This window comes from Equus asinus, chromosome 14 (genome assembly GCF_041296235.1).
Source record: "Equus asinus isolate D_3611 breed Donkey chromosome 14, EquAss-T2T_v2, whole genome shotgun sequence".
Lineage (NCBI taxonomy): Eukaryota > Metazoa > Chordata > Mammalia > Perissodactyla > Equidae > Equus > Equus asinus.
In genome coordinates, this window is record NC_091803.1 from 17,972,427 (window position 1) to 17,998,040 (window position 25,614).

Here is a 25,614-nt window from a genome sequence, read left to right on the forward strand (position 1 = left end):
TTCTAAGTTGAGCATAGCATAAAGCTGACTTCTGTGTTCCTCTTGTGACCTTTTCCTCAGGGAATTTACCTTGCTGCTCTATTCTAGGGGGTACTGTCGAGTGAGTAGTCCCTGGAGATTGGCAGTAAAGAATGCTCACCAGGGGTAGAACTTTGTGTACCCTCAAGTTTTCTTTTCCCTTGGTTAACTCATTTCTTTTCTACAGCTACCACATGGTGGCTCAAGAGGTCATGAGAATTTAAATAAGTTTACTCAACACAGTTTATTTAGTCTATAGCAGTATAGTTTTTGTGATGATGAAAATGTTCCTCATCTGTGATCTTCAGGACAGCAGCCACTAAGCTGCATGTGGCTGCTGAGCACTTGAAATATGGCAAATGCTACTGAGGAACTGAATTTTTAATTTTAATTAATCTTAATTTAAATTTAAATAGCTACATGTGGCTTTTGGCTATCATGTTGGACGGCGTGTCTCTAGAGTGATAACCCTCCAGGTTGTAGCTTGTTCCTTCACTACGTTTTCTGCCTTGGGTGATTGCTGCCTTCCTTAGGAAGAGAGATCACCTTTTCTCCCCACACCACCCCTCCTTTACCGAGACAGCATCAGACATACACAGTGGGGGAGCAGGTGCGTTCTGCTACAAATCCAGAAACGTGAACTCGTTTTCTTGTCTAACATTGGGCTCACCCTCTGAATTCTCTCAGTTCGGTTTTTCTTTCTTTTCTGTATTTAAAAAGATTTGAAGGGATTCATCATCCTTTTTTTTTTTTTTTAAAGATTTTATTTTTCCTTTTTCTCCCAAAGCCCCCCGGTACGTAGTTGTGTATTTTTAGTTGTGGGTCCGTCCAGTCGGGGCACATGGGACGTCGCCTCAGCATGGCCCCACGAGCGGCACCGTGTCCAAGCCCAGGACCCAAACCGGCAAAACCCCGGGCCGCAGAAGCGGAGCCCGAGAACCCAACCACTCAGCCCGGGGCCGGCCCCTCATCATCCATTTTGTATTTACTGGTTTATGGAGTAATGATCATTTTGTTTATTTTCCTTTTTGTTCAAAAGAACTATTGCTCGTGAAGTTCAGATGTACACATCGTGCCTGTTTGCATTCCTTATGGCTGCACAGCTAACTGTCCCACAGTAGTTGCTTTAAAGTTTGGGTTTCATGGTCTATTCTTGGGAGACTTCCGAGTTTTGACATGAGAGAGATGATGGATCATATCCTGGTGATTTTTTGTTGTTCATATCTAGTGATACATGTGCGTGTGCACACACACCCACACCCTTTTTACATTAAACCAGAAAAAAGACTGCATGGGTCCTGCTCAAGTGGCTTATGGAACTCTGTCTCCTTTGAAGGTCTTTTTTCTAGGCTCCCCAGTTACTTCCATTTTGCTTTTCTGCTTTTATTCTTTCTCCCTCATAGGGTTCTTGTGAATATTAAAAAGATGACCAATAAAGCATGATAGGTATATTCAAGAGATGTTTATTTGTTTTTTGTCTATCCCACTCTTACTTTTAAATGAGGGACTCATAAGAGGTCAGAGGGGAAAGGAGCTTCATAGCAAGTGGTTGGTGTCGTGTCTCCCTTCCTAGGAGAGGAGCCGGTGCAGCCCCCTGGGGGCACGGAGCTGGTTAGTGATCTGGGCAACCCACCACCTGGCTTTCCTGGCTGCTGGTTCTATGGGGACCAGCGCGTCACACCTCATGCTCCGTGAGCTTGTGTCACCACCTGGCCTGGTGTGTCCTGGTGTTCACCTTAATGCCGCTGTGTGATGGCAGTTTCTTTCTGGGAAAGGGAGAAGAGAGGCAGCAGTCGCCAGTGGAGAGAGGCGTGCAGGGAATGTTCCACGAACAGTCTTGACCACAGACTGTCCAGGGAAATGCCCTCTTGGGACGGCAAAGAGCAGCGAGTTCTGTTAATGCACACGACCTCATTTCTAGAGAGCAGAAAGCCCCAAAGAAAACACGTCCTTCCTGGTGAAGTCTGCCTGGGCTCGGTCACCTCCAGGGTTCTTTCCACCGCAAAGCGCTCTGATGCCTCCTCCTGAACAGTCTGCTAATGAAGTAGGAACTCTCATCGCCCCCCATGAGCTGTTTGTGTGGCATCTGTCTCACATTTCTTAACACACTTTGAGTGTGAATGACGTCATAGCAGATTTATGGCAATTTAAGGTGAGAAGTGGAACTAGCAGTGGGCAGAAAATTGTCCTAATGTTATGTTCTGGCCCTGACAGTGGCTGTATCACCTTGACAAATCATTGCATTTATAAAATGAGAATTTTTTCTTTTTCTTTTTCTTTTTTTTCTTTTTTTTCTTTTTCTTTTTCTCTTGCTGGAGAATTAAAGGAAATTGAAATTACTAAGAAATAGTGTGAACTTTCAGAAATAATGACAATATATTCTAAGTGAGCATTCTGATTATGGAAAAATAAGATGCCTTTGTTGTCCATTTTGACTGAGCCACATTTTAGTATAAATTTACTTGAACTTACTTATCCAAGGGAAAAGAATGAGACCTAGGCTGTTAGGGAAAATAATTTCTGTGATCTAACCATCCTGGTGCTTGATTTTGCTTTTTCTATCTCCCTTCAGGATAGCGATCTCCTTCTGGGAAATAGAATTGCTTCTATTTGTTCACAGACATGGGGATAAGTGTCAATTGTTTTTATTATTGTTTTTTATTGTCAAGTTTTATTTCCTAAGTATGTCTACTTCATTACTTATTAATGCCCAGATCTAGCCTAGCGGTTACTTCATGTGGCAACAGATGGTGGAACTAGACCACAGTTTTAATAGTAGGGAAGTAGATCATCCTTTTCAATGACAGAGAAAAGATTTACTTGCATTTTTAGCCAAAACAGTTTTCCTGCTAACAGCTCTGCATGTTCTCTGGAACAGTGGGGCTTCCGTTAAGGGCTCCCAAGTCTGCAGTAAATTAACTTACATACATAGGTGTCTTTTTAGAATTCCGTGCTTCCAGTCCTTAGTTTTTTAGTCTTCCTTTCACATTAAGTTCATTTGGTTGTTGGATCTACCGCTAAAACTAGAAATAATTCAACTAAATTGAAAGGGATAATTTTTAACAGGCATCTAATTTGCAAACTATCTATAGAGGAACAATTTTTTTAATATTAGAGTTTTTTAAAATTTGCTTTAGATTTTGGCTTCTTAAAGTGTCTTTATGTGGTATATTTTTGCTTTTTAATTTTTAAATTTTGTTAAAATATATGTAACATAAAACTTGCCATTTTAACTATTTTTAAGTGTGTAGTTCCTTGGCATTGAGTACATTCACGTTGTTTTGCAACATCTCCACTGTCTGTCTCCAGAACTTTTTCATCATGCCAAACTCAAACTCTGTAACTCCTCATCACTCCCTCCTCCTAGCCCCTGGCACCACCGTGCTGCTTTCTATGTCTGTGCATTGGACCGTCCGAGGCATCTCATGTGAGTGGAATCACAGTATTTGTCCCTCTGCGTCTGGCTTGTTTCCCTCAGAATAATGTTTTCACGGTTCATCCATGTTGTAGCATGTTTCAGAACTTCATTCTTTTTTAAGACAATTATATTCCACTGTATGTATATATCACATTTTGTTTATCTGTTCATCGGACAGTGGACATTTGGCTTGTGTCTACCTTTTGGCTATTGTGGGTAATGCTGCTCTGAGCATGGGTGTACAAATATCCGTTTGAGTGCCTGCTTTTAGGTATATATCCAGAAGTAGAAGTTCTGTGTCATGGTAACTCTCTTTAATTTTTTTAGGAACTGCCAAACTGTTTTCCTCAGTGGGTGTACCATTTTACATTCCTAACAGCAATGCGCAAGGGTTCCAGTTTCCCCACATCCCTGCCAACACTTCCTATTTAATGTTTGTGTGTTGTACTTTTATAGTGCTTGAATTCAGCAGAGGCTCTTTACTGATACCAAAGTATCAGAAAATGTTTTCTTTTTAGTTATTTATTTATTCATTTTTGCGAGGAAGGCTGGCCCTGAGCTAACATCTGTTGCCAATCTTCCCCTTTTTGCTTGAGGAAGATGGTCACTGAGCTAACACCAGTGCCAGTCTTCCTCTATTTTGTATATGGGACACTGCCACAGTGTGGCTTGATAAGCAGTGTGTAGGTCTGTGCCTGTGTTGAACTCTGAACCTGTGAACCCGGGACCGCAGAAACGGAGTACACGAACTTAACCACTACGTCACCAGGCTTGCCCTAGAAAATGTTTTCTAAAGAGAATAATATGCTGTATTATAAAGGAACTTGGAGGGCATTTGTCGTACAACCTATTTCCTTCTTGATGAGAAAGAAGGAATTCCCTTCACCCAGCCTCAGTCTACTTTACCCCCTCTTTTCTGTCTTCAGTGTGTGCCTCGGGGGAAGGGAACGTCACATGGATTTCTCTGTTGAAGTCTGGAAACCTGTCACTGGGTTGTGAGGGCATCACCTCTTCCTTCCTGGCACTTGGGAGAGATTTTAACTGGTCTGGGTGACATCTGAATTTATTTTGAGGGGGTGATGATGACCTCATTTTATGGAAATAAAACTAGATGGAAAGTTAAGGGACAGATTTTCTTAGAGGAATTTTTGGCAAATAGAATACTTGGTATCTGGGCTTTATTTTTTCCCTTAGGCAAGCAAACTGTAAATTAGGCAGTCCATAGAGGGCCATCACAGCTCTAAAATGAACGTTTAGAAGCATCTTGTGCATTTCCACCACTCACTTTCTTATTCTCTTTCCTAGGGATCATGGCCCAAGTAGCAACGTCTACCCTGCCTGTCGAGGATGAGGAGTCCTCGGAGAGCAGGATGGTGGTGACATTCCTCATGTCTGCTCTGGAGTCCATGGTGAGATGCCTTTCCACTTCTGTAACACGTGCCGTAGGTGGATGAGGCTGGGCCCTGCATGACGCTGATTTGCTTTTGTAAAACATGTAGTTTTTAGTTTAATAAGAATAGTTGTTTTGCTTGAATAGTAGTATGAATTTAAGCCTTTCAAATCAAATTTTATTATGGATATTCTTTTTTTTTTTTTTAAAGATTGGTACCTGAGCTAACAACTGTTGCCGATCTTTTTTTTTTTTTTTCCTGCTTTTTCTCCCCAAATCCCCCCAGTACATAGTTGTATATTTTAGTTGTGGGTCCTCCTAGTTGTGGCATGTGGGATGCCACCTCAACATGGCCTGACGAGCAGTGTCATGTCCACGCCCAGGATTCGAACCAGCGAAACCCTGGGCTGCCGAAGCGGAGTGCGCGAACTTAACCACTTGGCCACAGGGCTGGCCCCCAGAATATTCTTAACTGATCTAAATGTTTAATTTTTTACATTTAATTTCAGTTTTTTACCTACCAATATCTTAAGCAGTCCTTTGTTTTGCAGGCATTAACTTTGAATTTGTGGGTAACAATTGAAGTTACTCAGAATGAGTTTCTATATTATAGTGTGGTGCCGATGTTTTACTGTATCTGTGTGAAGAACATTACCAGAATTTTGGGCTATAAGAACATATTCACTATTTTATATCTATTCTGTTTGATTTTTATTTATTTTTTTTTTTTGAGGAAGGTTAGCCCTGAGCTAACATTTGTTGCCAGTCCTCCCCTTTTTCTGAGGAAGACTGGCCCTGAGCTAACATCCGTGCCCATCTTCCTCTACTTTATATGTGGGACGCCTACCACAGTGTGGCTTGCCAAGCAGTGCCACGTCCACACCTGGGATCCAAACTGGCAAAGCCCGGCCGCTGAAACGGAATGTGCAAACTTAACCACTGCACCGCCGGGCTGGCCCCTATCTATTCTTATTTTATTGTGCTTATGCATTCACAGTTGTCCTTACTCTGCCACCTTTTATTAAATGTATAGTGTGTTAGCTCTTTATTTTTAAAAACCTATACTGTATTCATAATTATAGCAAAATGTTAAGTATTATTCTTTTGCTGTATTTTTGTATTACTATGATGATAGTAATACAGTTTGATTATCATTTTTATGGATATGTAGCTGGAAACATAGTATTTGAGCTCACAGATTCCAAAAGCCTCACACTTGGGTGTTTTCTGACACATTGATACTAAATTTTCTAAGTAGGAGGAGGCTGTGTGTTTTCCATCTGAGTGTTGACTAGTGTTACGTAGTGTTTAACCTCGCAGGTCTCAGTATGACATTGTAAATTCTTTTTTGTTTTCTCCTTAGGGCATTCTTTTTTTCTCTTTTTTTTATTTATGAATTTAAAAAAATTATCTCTCTAAAGAAAGAAATTTTAGAATGGTTAGTGGCTATATACTGTTATTTTCTGAATGTCACTTATTTCTGCCTTGTAATCATAAAACCAGCCAAAATTTGTGGCTTAATATTAAATGATAGTTGAGAGATTAAATCCTACTCTGTTGATATTAAAATAATTTTCTTTACTACCGTTCTCTACATAGAATAACATAGGGTCACATAGGACCCCCTCCCTTCCTTAGAATGTCTTTATAGTTTTCTTATTTTTGGCAAAGTCACTTGATTATTCTCAGCTTTTGTTTCCTCCTCACCAGCAGGAGTAAGGGTATCTCTTTCCTTATGTTCCTAGTTGTGTATTAGGAAGTATACTTATAGGTATATAAGTCAGCCTCATCTTTCCCTTGGCCCAAGGATTTCTTTGATCTAATCCTTGGACCGTGTGTGAATCTTATTTTGCTGTTTTATAAGTACTGCCTTTGGTGACAGGGTTGTCCAACTAAGAGTGTGAATAGTGCAGCAAGATTGCACCCACATTTGTCACAAGGTAAGTAAATAATAGTTCCTTATAGGCAAGCAACCACAGTAGATTTCATATAAATGAACGTTAGAGTACAGCATTATTCTTCATGCTGGGAATATTTGTTGGCTGACATGTAGGCCAGAAGTTCTCTACTGTGGCTTTATTATAGTTCAGAAGATTTCTCATCATTGAAGTAGGTATGAAATTAATTATTCAAGATAATGTTTTAAAGCAGAGTTGTACAAGAAATTTGCATTTAAGAAATTAGAGGATGGTTACTGTACAAATCAAAAAGAAATAGAGGAAAGCTGTAGTTTTCAACAAATGATACTGAGAACATAGGCTAATAGGCAAAAAACCCAGAAAACTTTTTAATCTTTTTTTAAAATTAATTAATTAATTATTTTTTGAGGAAGATTAGCCATGAGCTGACATCTGCTGCCAATCCTCCTCTTTTTGCTGAGGAAGGCTGGCCCTGAGCTCACATCCATGCCCATCTTCCTCTGCTTTATATGTGGGACGCCTACCGCAGCATGGCTTACCAAGTGGTGCCATGTCTGCGCCCGGGATCCGAGCCGGTGAACCCCGGGCTGCCGAAGTAGAACGTGAGCACTTAACCGCTGTGCCACTGGGCCAGCCCCCAAATTTTTAATCTTTATCATGTGCCAAGTTACATTCTAGATGAGTAAAAATAAAAAATGGTTATGTTAAGACAACTTTAAAAACCAGAACAAAATATCTGTAATTATGTATTTAATTCCATAAACAGCTTTTCTATGCCTAAACTCAGTGAGGTACTTTGATGCGTCAACAGGGAGACACACTACTAACAGTAGAAAAATAAGCAAATTGTATGCTCATTTACAGAAAATTATCTAAGATACAATACTCTTTAATTTTAATACCCAGAAGTAGATTATTGATTATACTAAGGTACTCTTTAAAAATGTTCCTGGAAAAGTTGCACAATAACCTTTGCTAAAATATTGTGAGTTAGCTCCTCTAGAAGTGCATGTGGGAGTGTAAACTGATAGAACCTTCTTAGAAAGCAATTTGCAGTAGGTTTTGAGCGGGTTTTTATTTATTTGTTTTCTTTTGTTTTTATGTGGAGGAGTGGTCCTGAGCTGACACCTGTTGCCAGTCTTCCTCTTTTTGCTTGAGGAAGAGTGGCCCTGAGCTAACATCTCTTCAGTCTTACTCTATTTTGTGTGTGGGACGCCTGCCACAGCATGGCTTGATGAATGGTGCGTAGGTCTGCACCCGGGATCCGAACTGGTGAACCCTGGGCTGCTCAAGTGGAGCGTGTGAACTCAACCACTATATCACCAGGCCAGCCCCCAGAATCAGTCTTCTGACGTCATTGTTTACTTCTCTGACTCTCTTCTGAGAAAGTCATTCAAGATACACATACATGTTTTGTTCCTAGATTGTTATTTCAGTGTTATTTTTAGGAGTGATAATTGTAATCAGCAACATTTTCAATGTTGTTAGTACTAAATTATTGTAAATCTGTGAAATGGAATGTCATATAGTACTCTGTCAAGATTTTAAAGAATATTTAATCTCATAGGAATATACTTAGTAAAAGTCATACCTAGTAGAACTATACTCGCCTAAATGTGATTCCAGTTGTCTGTACGTCTACGGAGATCCCTCTGGAGGTGCAATTATGTAGTGGATGTTGCAGTGTGGCGTCCAGACCCCCCTTTCGGACTGATGGCACTAGTTCCCCCAGCTGCTGTGAGTGTGAGAGCCTCCCTTGCCCAGTTCTGTCCCCTTCCTTGAGGAGGACGTGCAGCTCCAGAGCTCCCTGATGCAGCTGCGTCAGTATCCAGCTCTCCCTCTGCGCAGCCTGCTCCCTCACACCTCACAGGGATTGTTACTGACAGTACTCTAGAAAGCCTCTGTGCAAATCTGAGTCTGTTTCTTGGGAATTTGAACTATAACAGATTACAAGAGATTTCTACCTTTTTTTCTTATAAATTCTCTGTTTTCTTCTGTTTAAAATCAGGGTTAAAAACTCTTTAGAAAGAGAGGTACCTTAAAAAAAAGGAGGACTCTCTTTTGTATATGGTAACTTAAGGCCAGAAACTAGGAAATTGACCTGATTCCACATTAGGAATTACGACAGTTTAAGTGATGTGGTTTTTTGCGCATCCAGCAGAAACAGTGTTTTTAAACGTCTGTGTATAACATAATGGTTGCTTTTTGTGTTCCAGTGTAAAGAACTGGCCAAGTCCAAGGCGGAAGTGGCCTGCATCGCCGTGTACGAGACAGACGTGTTTGTCGTCGGCACCGAGAGAGGACGCGCTTTTGTCAACACCAGAAAGGATTTTCAGAAAGACTTCGTAAAATACTGTAAGTATTCTATTTTTGTCTTTTGTATTACGTAAATACCAGATCTAAATTTTTATGGATAATGCATGTCATACTTTCTTCTAAAGCAGAATGAGGTTTATACTAAAACAAGACTTTCTGGAATGTCCATGGAGACATTTCACACTGCTCAGAATGAATCACTGACATGGTAATATATAAGGGTGAATACTGAAGAATTTAAAGAAAATGGTAAATATTTACTGTAGTCCGCTTCTTCCTTGCCATGACTCTGGATTGGTGGAATGCATTAGAGAGGAGATAGGGAAGTTTTGAACTGATTAAAACTTCTTATCCAGGTAAGCAGTTCTTTTCTTGATAGATATTTGGTTTGTTGAAGACAAGTCTTTCTCTGCATTAAATTTGTGTAAGCATGATGTCAAGTTAAACAGGGTTCCCTGACTTCCTCAGTGGAATCGACTTGGCAGAGTCCTCAGTGAATTTTGTGTTCCTCCAATCGGGAGTTCCTCCAGTTGGTGAACTTAACGTGACACTGGAACAAACGTAGTAGAGACATTTACTGTAGGGTGTTAATACCTATGAGCTTTCACAGTCTGACAGTTTTTGCATCTGTGTTTAACATAACACTCTCCATAGCTTTTATATTAACTCAGTGATACAGCATTTTCTTAGATGTGGAAAGAGAACCAAAAAAAGTAGGGATATCCATAGGCGTATAATACCTACGTCTTTTATATCCAAACTTAAGTTTCCTTTTTCAAGTTAGATCCAATTCATGATAAATTGGGCAGATCATGGGTGGGTAAAAATAGTTTTTTAAATTCATTAATTTCAATTCTGAATTGTATTTTTTAGTCCTTTTTAAAAAACGTATCTTCTCCCCTTCACTATATGCCTCTCCCTCCAGCTATAATCTTTGAAGCTTTATAGTAGTAATCTATTTAAAAACTTTAAAAAATTATCATTTTGAGAATTTTTAAGGCTTTCGTTATGTTTGTATGTTTAAGTTTGTACTAATAATGTTGTTTTAATTATGTGTATTTCAGCTGCCATCTGTCCCATGAATACTGTAATCCCACTGGCAGCTGTGTTTATATTTCTGTTCCCTGTACTGCCTTGCTTATGTGATTCTCCAAAGGTTAGAACTAAGCATTAGGGGAATTGTCCTCACTTGCAAATCATAGTCCCTGCCTATTAGTATTCATACTTTATTTTTGTTACCAATAATTTGGTGCCATGGAGAATAATCTTTGGATATAATTCTTAAGTGCCTAATGTTTGTTTCTATAAATTATTTTGCAGATAAGGATTGATCGATCTGAAACCAAATCAATAGGTTTATGAGTCAGTTGTAGAAATTCTTGGGGAGAATTCTGAGCTCTTTTTCAGGGTTTAGGAAAGGACTATCCAATAGAAATAATAGAATGTGAATCACTCATGTAATTTAAATTTTATAGTTACAACATTAATGAAAAGTAGGGAGAAAAAAGTGAAATTAATTTAGAAGTTATATTTTAACCTGATATATCTAAAACATTATCATTTAACAAGTAATATAAAAAATTATCAGTGGGCTATTTTGCATACTATTCTTTGTACTAGGTCTTCAACGTCCGGTGTATATTGTAAACTTACAACATATCTTAATTTGGACTGGTCACATTTCAAGTGCTCAGTAGCCAAAGGTGTCTGCTGACTATTGTGTTGGACTTTGCAAGTCTCCAGTGCTTTTTTGTGGTAACCTTCCCATATTTAAGTTTGTAGCTGATAAATTACTCTTAAGGTATCTTTTTTTTTTTAAGAAAACTGGTAGCTAATTTGTAGTTTGTAGAGTTTTTAGCTTATAGCTACACTTATTTCATAGATGATCACCATTTCTTATTTCCATTCAAGTCATTTATGTCTTTTATGTTTTTATTTCTTGATCAGGAAGATTGGCCCTAACATCTGTTCCCAATCTGCCTCTTTTTTTGCTTGAGGATAGATTAGCCCTGAGCTAACATCTGTGCCAATCTTCAGCATGGCTGACGAGTGGTGTAGGTATGCGCCTGGGATACGAACCCGTGAACCTGGGCCACCGAAGCAGAGTGCACGAAACTTTAAGCGCTATGCCACGGGGCTGGCCCCGTAGGTTTTTTATTTTTAAAGTTGCTCCTCCTTTTCCTTTGTCTTGTCTTTATAGAACAAAGTCATAAATTTTAGAATAAGGGAAAAAATATTCTTACTAAAAGCCAAATATTAAGATAATGGATATGGGCCTTTTCTATCATTAATTATTTTACAGGTGTTGAAGAAGAAGAAAAGGCTGCAGAGATGCATAAGATGAAATCTACAAGCCAGGCAAATCGGATGAGTGTAGATGCTGTAGAGATTGAAACACTCAGAAAAACAGTTGAGGACTATTTCTGCTTTTGCTATGGTAAGGTGATGCACTTGAGTTTGCTAAAAGATACATATATCATTGAGTTTTCTAAGGGTAGATTACATTGATTTAATAGTCATAACACACTTTCGGAAATTGAATAGATTATTTTCCAAATACTGGGTTAATGTTAGGAATGACCTTACTTGTTATTTCCAGTTTGAAGAAACAGAGGTAGCTATTAGAGCTGTTTGTGTTTTTTTTTTTTAAGAGCAGTTTTAGGTTCACAGCAAAATTAAGAAGGTAGAGATTTCCCATATACTCCTTGCCCCCACTTATGCATAGATCCCCCATCAGCATTCCCCACCAGAGAATCTACATTGACACATCGTAATCACCCAGAGAAAGCTGTCATTTTTATTTTTTTATTGAGGTCATAATAGTTTATAACATTGTGAAATTTCAGTTATACATTATCATTTGTCAGGTACCATAGAAATGTGCCCCTTCACCCCTTATGCCAGCCCCTAACCCCCTTCCCTTCTGGTAACCATTGATCTGTTCTCTTTATCCATGTGTTAGTTTGTCTTCCACATATGAATGAAATCAAATGGTGTTTGTCTTTCTGTGTCTGCCTAATTTGCTTAACATAATACCCTCAAAGTCCATCCATATTGTTGCGAATGGCATGATTTTGTCTTTTTTTATGGCTGAGCGGTATTCCATTTTATACATATACCACATCTTCCTTATCCATTCGTCAGTTGATGGGCACTTGGGTTGCTTCCACATCTTGGCTATAATGAATAATGCTGCAATGAACATAGGGGTGCATAAGTCTCTTTGAGTTGTTGATTTCAAGTTCTTTGGATAAATACCCAGTAGTGGGATAGCTGGATCATACGGTATTTCTATTTTTAATTTTTTGAGAAATCTCCAGACTGTTTTCCATAGTGGCTGCACCAGTTTGCACTCCCACCAGCAGTGTATGAGCGTTCCCTCTTCTCCACATCCTTTCCAACATTTGTTGTTTTTTGTCTTGGTGATCATAGCCATTCCAGCAGGCATAAGGTGGTATCTTAGTGTAGTTTCAATGTGCATTTCCCTGATGATTAATGATGTTGAACATCTTTTCATGTGCTTGTTGGCCATGTGTATATCTTCTTTGCAAGAATGTCTCTTCATATCTTCTGCCCTTTTGATTGGGTTGTTTGATTTTTTTGTTGAGTTGTGTGAGTTCTTGATAGGTTTTGGAGATTAACCCCTTGTTGGATATATGATTTGCAAATATTTTCTCCCAGTTGGTGGGTTGTCTTTTTGTTTTGTTGCTCGTTTCCTTTGCATTACAGAAGCTCTTTAGTCTGATGAAGTCCCACTTGTTTATTTTTTCTTTTGTTTCCCTTGGCTAACTAGACATGGTATTCAAAAAGATTCTTCTAAGACTGACATCAAAGAGTGTACTGCCTATATTTTCTTCTGGGGGTTTTATGGTTTCAGGTCTTACCTTCCAGTCTTGGATCTGTTTTGAGTTAATTTTTGTGTATGGTGAAAGATAATGGTCTACTTTCATTCTTTTGCATGTGGCTGTCCAGTTTTTCCAACACCATTTATTGAAGAGACTTTCCTTCTCCATTGTATGTTCTTGGCTCCTTTGTTGAAGATTAGCTATCCATAGATGTGTGGTTTTGTTTCTGGGCTTTCAGTTCTGTTCCATTGATCTGTGTGTCTGTTTTTGTGCCAGTACCATGTTGTTTTCATTACTATGAGAGCTGTTATTTTTTATTTTATTTTATTTTTTTGAGGAAGATTAGCCCTGAGGTAACATCTACTGCCAATCCTCCTCCTTTTTTTTTTTTTTTTCCCTGCTGAGGAAGACTGGCCCTGAGCTAACATCCGTGCCCATCTTCCTCTGCTTTATATGTGGGACGCCTGCCACAGCATGGCCTTCTGAGCAGTGCCATGTCTGCAGCCGGGATCCAAATGGCTGACCCCGGGCCGCTGAAGCGGAATGTGTGCACTTAACTGCTGTGCCACTGGGCCAGCCCCCGAGAGCTGTTATTTTTGACATGCATGCTGGTCTCACCAATTTCCCCGAAAACCCACCTTTTGTTAATCCAATTGCACAATAAACAAAGCTCTTTTAAGAAAAACCGTCAAATGGGGAGGATATAGGTTACGCTGTGAGGTTATAGTTGCTGAATTGCATACGAACATTGTGTCATACCAGGGAGACCATCATAGAGAAAGAGAATAGTGCAAGACATCAGCCATTGTTCCTTTTCTCTTGTGTAGGTTTTAGTAAATATTTTATATATTTTTCATTTTGGCCCTTTGGATCTGTTTCAGGTTTAGAGCTTCTGCTAACATGGGACTAGGCCCTGTAATATTTTGAAGTAGTTTCAAAATCATATAGTACAGAAAAGCATGAATGCCATTTTTTGAACCATGATAAACTAATGATGGTGTTTTGATCTGACTATTTAATGATGTTTATCCTCTTTCCACCTCACCCCGTCCCTGTCCCCCAGGGAAGGCTTTAGGCAAATCGACAGTGGTACCTGTTCCATATGAGAAGATGCTACGAGATCAGTCAGCTGTGGTAGTGCAGGGGCTTCCAGAAGGAGTTGCCTTTAAGCATCCTGAGAACTACGATCTTGCAACTCTGAAATGGATTTTGGAGAACAAAGCAGGGATTTCATTTATCATTAAGAGGTGAAGTACTTTCTCTCTTGTCCATCAATAGTTTATTCATATAAAATTAAATATTCAGCTCATTTTAATATACCTTAAAAGTCTTGTTTTTTTTTTTTTTTGCTGAGGAAGAATAGCCCTGAGCTAATGTCTGTGCTGATCTTCCACTTTTTATATGTGGGTCACCGCCACAGCATGGCCACTGATAGACGAGTGGTGTAGGTCTGCACCCGGGATCCACACTCGTGGAGCCTGCTGAACCTAGCCACTACACCACAGGGCTGGCCCCCCCAAAATTTATTTATTTATTTATTTTATTATTTTTTTTTTTTTTAAAGATTTTACTTTTTCCTTTTTCTCCTCAAAGCCCCCCCTGGTACATAGTTGTATATTCTTCGTTGTGGGTCCTTCTAGTTGTGGCATGTGGGACGCTGCCTCAGCGTGGTTTGATGAGCAGTGCCATGTCCGCGCCCAGGATTCGAACCAACGAAACACTGGGCCGCCTGCAGCGGAGCGCACGAACTTAACCACTCGGCCACGGGGCCAGTCCCCCAAAATTTATTTTTATTAATTTATTATTGAGGTCACATTGCTTTATAGCATTATGTAAGTTTTAGGTGTACACCATTTACTTTGACTTCTGTATCATGTTCTTCAAAATTCTTTTTTATTTGGTGAGGAAGATTGGCCCTGAGCTAACATCCATGCATATCTTCCTCTATTTGTATGTGAAACACTGCCACAACATGGATTAATGAGCGGTATGTAGGTCTGTGCCCGGAATCTGAACCTGTGAACCCCAGGCTGCTGAAGCAGAGCACGCGAACTTAACCACTATGACACCAGGCTGGCCCCTCAAAATTCTTGTTTACTGTTGAAGTCATCAAATGTATGCTGTATGATAATTTTGTGTATTCATGTATTGTTTTTTGTTTTGTTTCAATGCAGACCTTTCCTGGAGCCAAAGAAGCACCTAGGTAAGTGATTTTTTTGCTTTACCTGATAGTTGGGTGGCTTCCTAAACCTGTTGTGCCAAGTTTAATTTTAATTTCTCTTTTGTTTTCTTCAACGATATGATATAAGACATTTTGGTGTGGGGTGTTATGATGTTTATATAAACAAATGACAAGTCATTGAGCTGAAAAAGTAGAGGGGTGTTTTTTTTTCAGCTCTGCTGCTTGCTTTATGATTTATTCAAGGTTTTCTGTTTGCACTGTGTAAGATCATATACTGGATCTGCAGTCATTTCCCAGAATTATGAGGGTGATTCGATTTACCTAATGTTCATTGAATAGGCATAGAACTATTGGAGACAAGATTGGGTGTGGAGGAGATACATAACTGTATAAGCGTTAACGGTTTTGAGTGCTGGTGGTCTAATGGAAGAGAGAAAAGTCCATGAAGTCCTCCGGACAGGAGCATAACGTGTGTGCTGTGGGATGGTTAGAGTCCTGCGGAAGTTCTTTGGAGGAAGGATCTGTTTATACCCAGGATGGCTTTCATGAGAGGGCGCTAAGATGGGCCCTTGAAGAATGAGGTGGATTTCAGCAGGACTTTGTTTTGGGAAGTCGAGACATTTCGTTTGAAGGGAAAAGTGATATTTAGAAGCCTGGTACCCTGTGGAACCAGGTTTATTTGAGACTTTTGGAAGTAAATAACCAACTATCATTGGCATCCTCGTAAGGATGGAAGGACAAAATAATACACACACACCCAAATATATTTTCTTTTCTGTTAAATAACCTTTATTCTCACCATGATGAAAAAGATTGTTTTTTAGAAGCTTAATTGAAGTAAAATTAATATGCCATAAAATGCACTTGGTTTAAGTATTTAATTCAGTGATCTTTGGTAAATTTACAATTAAAAAAATTTACAGTTTTACAGCCATTGTCACAATCTGATTTTAGAATGTTTTCATCATCCCCATCTCTGTTACTTCATGAATGTTATATATATAGACAGTATATATCCTTTTGAGATTCGTGTTTTTCCCTTAGCATAATTCACATGAGATTCATCTAGGTTCTTGGGTATATCAATAGTTTTTTCCTTTTTTGGTGCTGAATAGTAAGTATTCCATTTTATGACATACCACCCATTTATGCATTTGCCAGTTGATAGACATTTAGATGGATTCCACTTGGCTATTAGGAAAATGCTACATCAGCATACTTGAACAAGTTTTTGTCTGGACATGCATTTGAATTTCTCTTGGATATGTATACCTAGGAGTGGAATTGCTAGGTCATAGCATAATTTTACATTTAACTTTTAAGAAACTGCCAAACTGTTTTCCAGAGTGGCTGCACCATTTCATGTTCCTAATAGCATGGCTTGAGTGTTCGGGTTTCTCCACATCCCTGTCAGCACTTGTTGTCTTTTTGGTTTTAGCCATCCTAATGAGTGTGAAGTTGTATCTCACTGTGGTTTTGATTTGCATTTCCCTGGTTGCTAATAATGTTGAATATATTTCCATATGCTTATTGGCCATTTATGTATTTTTGCAGAAATGTCTATTCAGACACTTTTCCTATGTTTTAATTGGATTATTTGTGTTTTGTTTTGTTTTGAGGAAGATTAGCCCTGAGCTAACTGCTGCCAGTCCTCCTCTTTCTGCTGAGGAAGACTGGCCCTGAGCTAACATTCATGCCCATCTTCCTCCACTTTATATGTGGGACGCCTACCACAGCATGACTTGCCAAGTGGTGCCATGGCTGCACCCAGGATCTGAACTGGCGGACCCCGGGCCACCAAAGCAGAACGTGCAAACTTAACTTCTGCGCCACCAGGCCGGCTTCTATATTTTTATTACTGAGTTGTTAGAGTTGTTTGTATTCTCAATACAAATATTTTCTACAATTCTGCAAGTTATCTTTTCATTTCCTTGGTAGTGTCGTTTGAGGAACAAAAGGTTTTAAGTTTTCTGAAGTCCAATATATTATTTTATCACTTGTACTTTTGACCTCGTATCTAAGAAATTGTTGCTTAACTCAAGGTCATGAAGATTTGTCATGTTTTCTTCTATAAGTTTTCTGGTTTTAGTTCTTACATTTTGATCTATGGTCAATTTTGAGTTAATTTTTGTGTATGGTACATGGTAAGGGTATAAATTTATCTTTTTAAAAAAAATTTTTAGTTTACTTATTTGTTTTTTTGAGGCAGATTAGCTCTCAGCTAACGTCTGCTGCCAATCCTCCTCTTTTTGCTGAGGAAGACTGGCCCTGAGCTAACATCTATGCCCATCTTTCTCTACTTTATATGTGGGACGCCTACCACAGCATGGCCTGCCAAGCGGTGCCATGTCCGCACCCGGGATTGGAAGCGGAACGTGTGCAGTTAACTGCACCGCCACCAGGCTGGCCCCTAAATTTGTCTTTTTCATGTGAATGTCCAAGTGTTTGCCTACAATTTGTTGAAAAGACTATCCTTTAGCCCGAAGTTGCTTTGGCTTCTTTGTTGAAGGGCAGTTGCCTCGTATTCCTGGGCTTTCTGCATAGCGGATCGTATTGTGTGTGAGTCAAGATAGTTTACCTCTGTGCAGCCTGACTGCTTTTCATGTCTTAATCTTGTTGCTCTGGCACGAATGTCCAATACAATACTGAATAAAGTGGTGATGGCAGACGTCGCTGGTTCTTCATGTTAAGTGGAAGGCGTGCAGGCCTTCACCATTATCGTGTTAGCTCTTGGTTTTTTGTATATGTCCTTTTTAAGATTGAGAAAGAAAAGATTTATTTTTCATGTTTAAATTAAGATTCAGACTTTTTCGTCATCAGTATTTTCTTTCCTGAAGTGTTGTAGAATAGCCTTAGTCTGCCATTTGTATTTTGTGAAATCTTTCATTCTAGAAACTTGTTTTGAAATGTTGGGGGCTGGTCATTAATTAAAGAATATTTGTACAGAGCATTTTATAATGAGTAGTCCAAGTGGGTGGGTTTGTATGATTCACTTATTTTGCCATACCAACTCTCAAAGTAATTGGAAAGTTGAGTGATTGTAATGAGATTATTCTCTTTTTTTGAAATTTTTAACAGCTTTATTGAGATACCAACATAGAATAAACTACACGTATTTAAAGTGTACAGTCTGATAAGTATACACATGTATACTCTGTAGAAACCATCACTACAATCAAGATAACGAACACATCTTTGACCTCCAGTGTCTCATACCCCTTGCTCATTCCTCCCGTCTGCTGCTCCCTGTCCAGACAATGGCTGATCTTCTTGTTCTCAGTGTGGATTTATTTGCATTTTCTAGATTGTTTAATATAAATAGAATCATATATGTATAGTCATGTGTCACTAACGATGGGGTTATGTTCTGAGAAATGTGTCGTTAGGCTATGTGGTACTAATCTTATGGGACTGCCGTTTTATGTGAGGTGAAATGTCATTATGTGGCATATGACTGTACTCCTTTTTTTGTTTGGCTTCGTATTTTGAGATTTATCTATGTTGTTTCGTGTGTCAGTAGTTCATTTTTTTTTTTTATTGCTGAGTAGTATTCCCTTGTATAGATACACAAAATTTTTTACGCATTCACTGGTCCATGAAAATTTGGATTTCCCTTTGTTGGCTATTAGAAAGAAAGCTGGTATAAATATTTGAGTGCAGGTCTTTATGTGGACCTGTATTTGCATTTCTCCTAGGTAAATAACTAAAATTGGAATGGCTAGGTCATGTTGTAGTCACATGTTTAACTTTTAAAGTTGAGAGTTTTCAATGTGATGAGTCCATTTTGCATGCCCACTGACAGCGGCAAGAGTTCAGTTGTTCTCCAGCTTCAGCAGCAGTTCGTGGCCAATCTTTCTTATTTCCAAACATAAAATTCATGATTTTAAAGTCTACAATTCAGGGGGTTTGAATATATTTACAAGGTGTACAACTATCACCACTGTCTACTTAGAGAACATTTTCATCACCCCCAAGCGAAACCCCATACCTGTCAGCAGTAGGTGTTTTCCGGTATTTTGAGCCAGATCTACTCTTAATAGAAATCTTTATCATCCTTTATACATCAGTTGAGCCTTATTCTATGTTACTAGATAATAATATATTGCTGTTTTTGTTTCGCTGATAAAAATAAGAGCTTTTCCATTGAAGGAAGGGGTGCTGGTGAGTGAGCAGATGAAAGCTGTTAGATGATTGTCACCCCTAATTAATCTTCCTTACAGGGGAGAATGAACGACACTGTTTTATAAACTAATGCAATACTCGTTATAGTGTGACCTGGAAGTGTGAACTCCCTCCCATCCCCCAGTTCATTCTCTACTTGAGACCTTTGGAAATATTAGTCATATTTGAAATGTTGGAAAAACCTAAATTTAATTTTCTTTTTTGATTATGTAGGTGGTCGTGTGATGGTAACAGATGCTGAAAGGTCGATGCTGTCTCCAGGTGGAAGGTAAAGCATCTCTCGTTAGTACTAATAAACTCCACACCTCACTAAGTTTTAGGTTTTAGAGTTTTGCGGTATTAGACTGTTAAAAAGGCCTGTGTCACACGTCTTGATGTTTGATGTCCAGTTGAGTCATTTGGTGGCCCTGTGAAAATGCAGTTTCGGCGTAGTAGCTCTGACTGGCAGTCGTTCTTGGGCGGGGCTGATGTGACTCGGCCGATGAGCACGTTGTGAGTAGGAAGGCCTCATGGTACAGTGGGATGTGAAAGTTAATATGCTACTCTATGTTGTTTCGTTATACTTTTTTCCCCAAAAGATTGATTGGAATTAAAGTACTAAATTCAGTTGACAAGTCATATTCATGCAAGAAATTATGTAAGTTTTAAAGTTGAGTCAGTTTTGCATTCAGCTTGGTCGAGTGAGTGGTTCTGTATGCTGTGATCCAGCGCACTTGACTAATGTGTGAGTGGCCCTCACCAGTGCCGAGCTTCATCAGGGCTTCTTTTCTTTCAGTTGTGGCCCCATCAAAGTGAAAACTGAACCCACAGAAGATTCTGGTATGTACCAGTGCTTTTAGAATCAGTTATGAGATATAAGTAAGGCAGGCTTTTCCTTAATTTAGGTGGTTGTATTTTGACTTACTGCTTACTGTATTGATTTGATGAGAAGCAGACAGAACAAACTTACTCCAATGGTGACATTTGTTAATGTTATCATCTTACACTGAAACTTAAAAAGATGATTTGTTTTGTAAATGGTGGCTAGAAGTTCTTTGCTAATTACGTGTTTGTAGACAAAATGTTGTAATAATTTTTTTCGACAGTTATACAGGAATAAGAGTGTAAAATATCAACTAGTTCTACAGTGTGTTTCATTCATTCAGTGTTGTAGATTCATTTTCACAAAAATCAAAATAATATCCTCTTACTCTCCTTTTTCTCTTTGCACTCCCATTTTATACTCTCGAAGGAAACTCTTTTTAACTCTAAGCTGTTTTTGGCATTTAATTCCTTGTTTTTATTTTTTAGTTTTCTAGATTCTGTTTTATTTTATTTTATTTAAAATTTTTTTCCTTTTTCTCCCTGAGGTCCCTGGTACATAGTTTTAAATTTTATTTTGGTTGTGGGTCCTTCTAGCTGTGGCATGTGGGACGCTGCTTCTGCATGGCTCGATGAGTGGTGCCATGTCCACACCCAGGATCCAAACCAGCGAAACCCTGGGCTGCCGAAGCAGTGCCTGCGAACCGAACCACTTGGCCACGGGGCCGGCCCCAAATTCCTTATTTTTAAATGTCAGGCTTATACTGACTGCCTGACATTGAGAAAGTTTTAGTGTATGTAAGTAGTTCATACCTGAATATGATTCCATCGTATGGCTGGATTACCTTTTCTAGATTCTTTTTATTTCTTCCCATCCCCAAAGCCCCAGTACATAGTTGTATATCGTAGTTGTAGATCATTCTAGTTCCTCTGTGTGGGATGCTGCCACAGCATGGCTTGATGAGTGGTATGTAGGTCTGCCCTCAGGATCCAAACCGGTGAACCCTGGGCTGCCAAAGTGGAGTGTGCAAACTTAGCCACTTGGCCATGGGGCCAGCCCCTTATATTACTTTTTCGTATTGATTTTCCATTTGGTGGACATTTGGGTTGTTTCCAGTTTTTGGCTGTTTTAAATAACACTGCTGTGGACATCCACATATGTGTCCTTGCATGAAAATATGTCATCATTTCCCTTGGGTATACCTGGGAGTGAGTTGTTGTTCTATGGTAACTCTATGCCTAACTTTTAAGCAACAGACAAATTGTTTTCAAAGTGGCTGGACTGTGTTCTGTTCTTAGCAGCAGTATATGAGGGTTTCAGTTTCTCTGTGTTTTGGCCAACACTTTTATTATCTGTCTTTTTTGATTACAGCAATTCTTGTGAATGTGAAGTGGTATCTCATTATGGTTTTTCTTTTTCTTCTTTATTTTTGCTTTTAAATAGACGTTTTATTTTTAGAGCAGTTATAGGTTTTACAGCAAAATTGGACAGAAAGTATAGAGTGTTCCCATTATACCTCTATCCCCACACATGCACAGTCTCCCCTACTGTTAACATCATGCATCAGAGTGGTACATTTGTCAAAACAGATGAACTGTTATCACCCCAGTCCATAGTTTACATTAGGCTTCAGTTTTGTTGTACATTCTGTGGATTTTGACAAATGTATAATGATGTGTATTCACCATTTTGGTATCATACAAAGTAGTTTCAGTGCCCTAAAAATCCTTCTCATCTCTCTCTGCCACAACCCCTGGCCATCACTGATGTTCATACTGTCTCCATCCTTCTGCCTTTTGCAGAATGTCATATAGTTGTAGTTTTAGTTGCATTTTCCTCACGATGTTGAACATCTTTTTATGTGCTCATTAGCCATTCATATATAATTTTTGATGAAATGTCTATTTAAATCTTATGTCAGTTTTTAATTGGATGGTTTTCTTTGTTGTTTTTTGTTACAAGAATTGTTTATATATTTTAGATACAAACCTTTTATCAGAAATAAGCTTTTGCAAGTGTATTTTTCTAGTCTGTGATGTCTTTTCATTTTCTTAATGGTGTCCTTAGAAGCCTAAAAGTTTTAAATTCTGATGCAATCCTGTTTTCAAAATTTTTCTTTTATTGCTTGTGCTTTTGGTGTTACACCTAGAAAATTTCTGCCTAACCTAAAGCATAAATATTTTTATACTTAGCCTTTCTTGAATTATATAATTTTAACGCTTATGTTTTGTTCTAAGATCTACTTCGAATTCATTTTTGTGCATGTTGTGAGGTAAGGGTCTAAATCATCTCACTTGTGGATATCCTGTTGTCTCAGCACCATTTCTTGAAAAGAAATCCTTTCTCCATTGGATTGCCTTAGCACCATTGTGAAAAAGCAATTGACCAAATTTACTTCTGCACTTTCACTTCTATGCCATTGAACTCTAATGCCTACTCTTTTCCCTTTTTTTGAGGAAGATCAGCCCTGAGCTAACTGCTGCCAATCCTCCTCTTTTCAATGAGGAAGGCTGGCCCTGAGCTAACATCCATGCCCATCTTTCTCCATTTTTATATGTGGGATGCCACCTCAGCATGGCGTTTGCCAAATGGTGCCATGTCCGCACCCGGGATCCGAACCAGTGAACCCTGGGCCGCCGAAGCAGAACATGTGCAGTTAACCACTGCGCTACCAGGCCGGCCCCTCTAATGCCTACTCTTATGCCAGTACCATACTGTAATTCATGTAGTTTTAAGGTTTGGTTTTATTTATCTATTAACATATGGAAAATGAAGATATAATTATTTTACTACTTCCACTATTGCTTCCCTTTTCCCACTTTTACCATATAGTAAATTGAATTTTACTGTTCAAATTCTTTCAGAACTGAGCGTGATCTTGTACAAATGTTTGTTTTCTTGCCATGTTCCACTTTTAGGGCACAAATGTTTTTGCTTATTTAAAAACCGTACAGCTCTCTCTGACTTGATTACAGTTTTGTTAGAATTTTTTGTTACTCTGGTTCTAAGATAAGAGTCAGATTGAAAGCAACTTCCATGTTTTAAAAATAATATGTAATTTTAAAAGATCATTATATTATTACTAGGGATATATTTTATAATTAGTCTTGGTGATTGGCGAGGGAAGAATGGGTATTTATAGAATTTTCCTATTAAAGGCATGTATGAACTATTTCACTTGAGCATAGTCTCTGGTGGAGTCCAAAAATTTCGCTTGTATAAAATGCAGTTTTGTGTCACTGCAAATAGTGACATCTCCAGTTTGACCTCTTGCAGAGGAGCCAACTGATAATTGTGATATCTGAATTCTCATTGTTGCAGAGTCTATGATTGTGGGGCTTTTATTGTGCTCTCAAATTAGTTCAAAAATTCTCTTATGCAATGAATTTCAGATTTAGGATTCATCCAGGACGCAATGATGATTTTATTAGAGAAATCTCTTAATTCACTTTCTCGTGTTATTGAACTAATTAGAAACCATATACCATCTGGGTAGATGATGCAAATGCATGATTGGTTGGAATATTATATATAATTGCAAGTGCTAGCCCGTCATTATGTTTAATAGTTAGCCACAAAAAGCACTCCTCGTAAGACAAAGAAGCACATTTTCACTAGTTTCTTACCAGAATTCTAAATGTACAAACCATTCAAATAAGAGGTGTGAGTAATTAGACCATGGAGGGCACCATTAACTTTTAAAGGTGATTTGATTGTGTATATAGAGCACCAAAGAGAATCAACTAGAAAACTACTGAAAACAAAACATCTGTAATCTGATTTTACTTGAGGAAGTGTTAAAAATCTCAGATATAATAAAAATTTAGTTTAAAAGCACTTGAGAAAAATATAATCCTTTGAACGCTTTCTAAGCAATGAATTTGACTAAGGAAAATCTAAGAATTTTGTGTGGCAAAAACAGCCAAAATGTGTCCCAGGCCATGTAAGACACACGGAATGGCTATTTGCAAGGCAAATTACAAAGGGTGGTTTTACAAGGAGCTAATCCAGAAAATAAATGACCAAAGATTGAAAAACAAGAGAAAATGCTCAGTCTAGTTAAAGAAATGGAGATAAAAATCCAGGAAAGATAGGTTTTGTACCCAGAGGATTGGCAAACATTAAATTCTGCTCATACTCAGTCTTAGTAAAGCATACAGAGAAACAGACAGGTTTAAAGATTCTTCGTGTGGGTAAATTGTTGCTATCTTATGGATGGTACTTTGGCAATATCCATTTTAACACGTTCTTTGACCCATTGTTGCCTTGCAAAATTGGCAGTTAACCTACAGCTCCCTCAGTGGAATTCTGTGTTGCCATTAAATGCAGTAAGCAATAGGTTTGTATCTACTGATCCTCAAGTATCTGTAAGACAGACTGCGAGTTAGTTGGAGAAAAGCTAGATCTGAAAGAGATGAATAATACAGTAATCCTTTCATTTTTCACTTTAAAATGTTACATTTTGAAATTACGGCAAACTATTAGAAAACCTGTGTGTATAGTGTAAGGAAACTTTTCCTGTACCATTTGACAGTAAGTTGCCAATATGATGCCCTGTCACTGTAACTACTTCAGTGTGTAATTCCTACGACAAGGGTGCTGTCCTGCATTAACAATGCAGCAATGAGTATCAGGAAAATAAATTACTCCTATCTAATTCTCAAACCCTTTTCAAGTTTTGCCAATTGTTTCCTTAATGACTTCTTCAGTCTAGAATGGTTTCTCAGTCTTTCCCTGTCTTCTATGACCTTGACTCTTTTGAAGAAAGTATCTGATATTTCCTCATGATTAGATTCACTTAATGCATTTTTTGCAAAAATTTCACGGAAGTGATGCTGTGATTTTCTTTCATCATCAGGTGGCGTTGATGTCTCTTTAACCCTTTATTGATGATACTATCTTATGTGATCAGAGTTAGTTTTTCTAGGCTTCTCCACTATGAACTTACTCTCTTTTCCTTTGTAATAATTACATTCGTCAGAGTTTCTCTGAGACTATAGAAATATATACTCGTCATCAAACTTTCAATTAAAATTCATTCATTTATAGTATTAGAGCACACTCATGTATTTCTATTTTTTTTAAATTTTTTGGCAGATTGGCCCCGAGCTAACATCTGTTGCCAATCTTCCTCTTCCCCGCCACCCCCCAGCCCCAGCCCCGGTACCAGTACGTAGTTGTATATCCTAGTTGTAAGTCCTTCTATTCTATGTGGGATGCCTCCACAGCATGGCTTGATAAACGGTGCTAGGTCTATGCCCAGGATCTGAACTGGCGAACCCTGGGCCACTGACATGGAGCGTGCAAACTTAACCACTACGCCACCGGGCCAGCTCCTCTATTTTATTCAATGCATTGCAGTCCATTATTATCATTCTTTATTTTGACTTGCAGATAGTCCTTGCTTTGGCCATTGGGAGCCACTTCAAGATGTCCCCTGTGTCTTTTCCTTGTGTTGTTTGGAAATATCTCCATCATTTTTTAAGAACTTTTTACTTTCTTGAAAAACAAGATGGTCGAGGTTCATCTTATTCTCTCCCTG

The 25,614-nt window shown here is 38.6% G+C and overlaps 1 protein-coding gene across 6 annotated transcripts in view; it reads left to right on the forward strand.

The window, feature by feature from the left end:
• GTF2I (general transcription factor IIi) overlaps positions 1-25,614 on the forward strand; it is a 114,619-nt gene that overhangs the window by 17,783 nt on the left and 71,222 nt on the right. For all 6 annotated transcript variants that reach the window (XM_044747621.2, XM_044747624.2, XM_044747622.2 and 3 more), the window contains exons 2-8: positions 4,742-4,845; positions 8,962-9,100; positions 11,364-11,498; positions 13,970-14,153; positions 15,081-15,109; positions 19,484-19,538; positions 20,046-20,089. In XM_044747621.2, coding sequence (XP_044603556.1) covers positions 4,747-4,845; positions 8,962-9,100; positions 11,364-11,498; positions 13,970-14,153; positions 15,081-15,109; positions 19,484-19,538; positions 20,046-20,089 — 685 coding nt within the window. In that variant the 5' untranslated portion in view covers positions 4,742-4,746. The remainder of the gene's footprint in view (positions 1-4,741; positions 4,846-8,961; positions 9,101-11,363; positions 11,499-13,969; positions 14,154-15,080; positions 15,110-19,483; positions 19,539-20,045; positions 20,090-25,614) is intronic.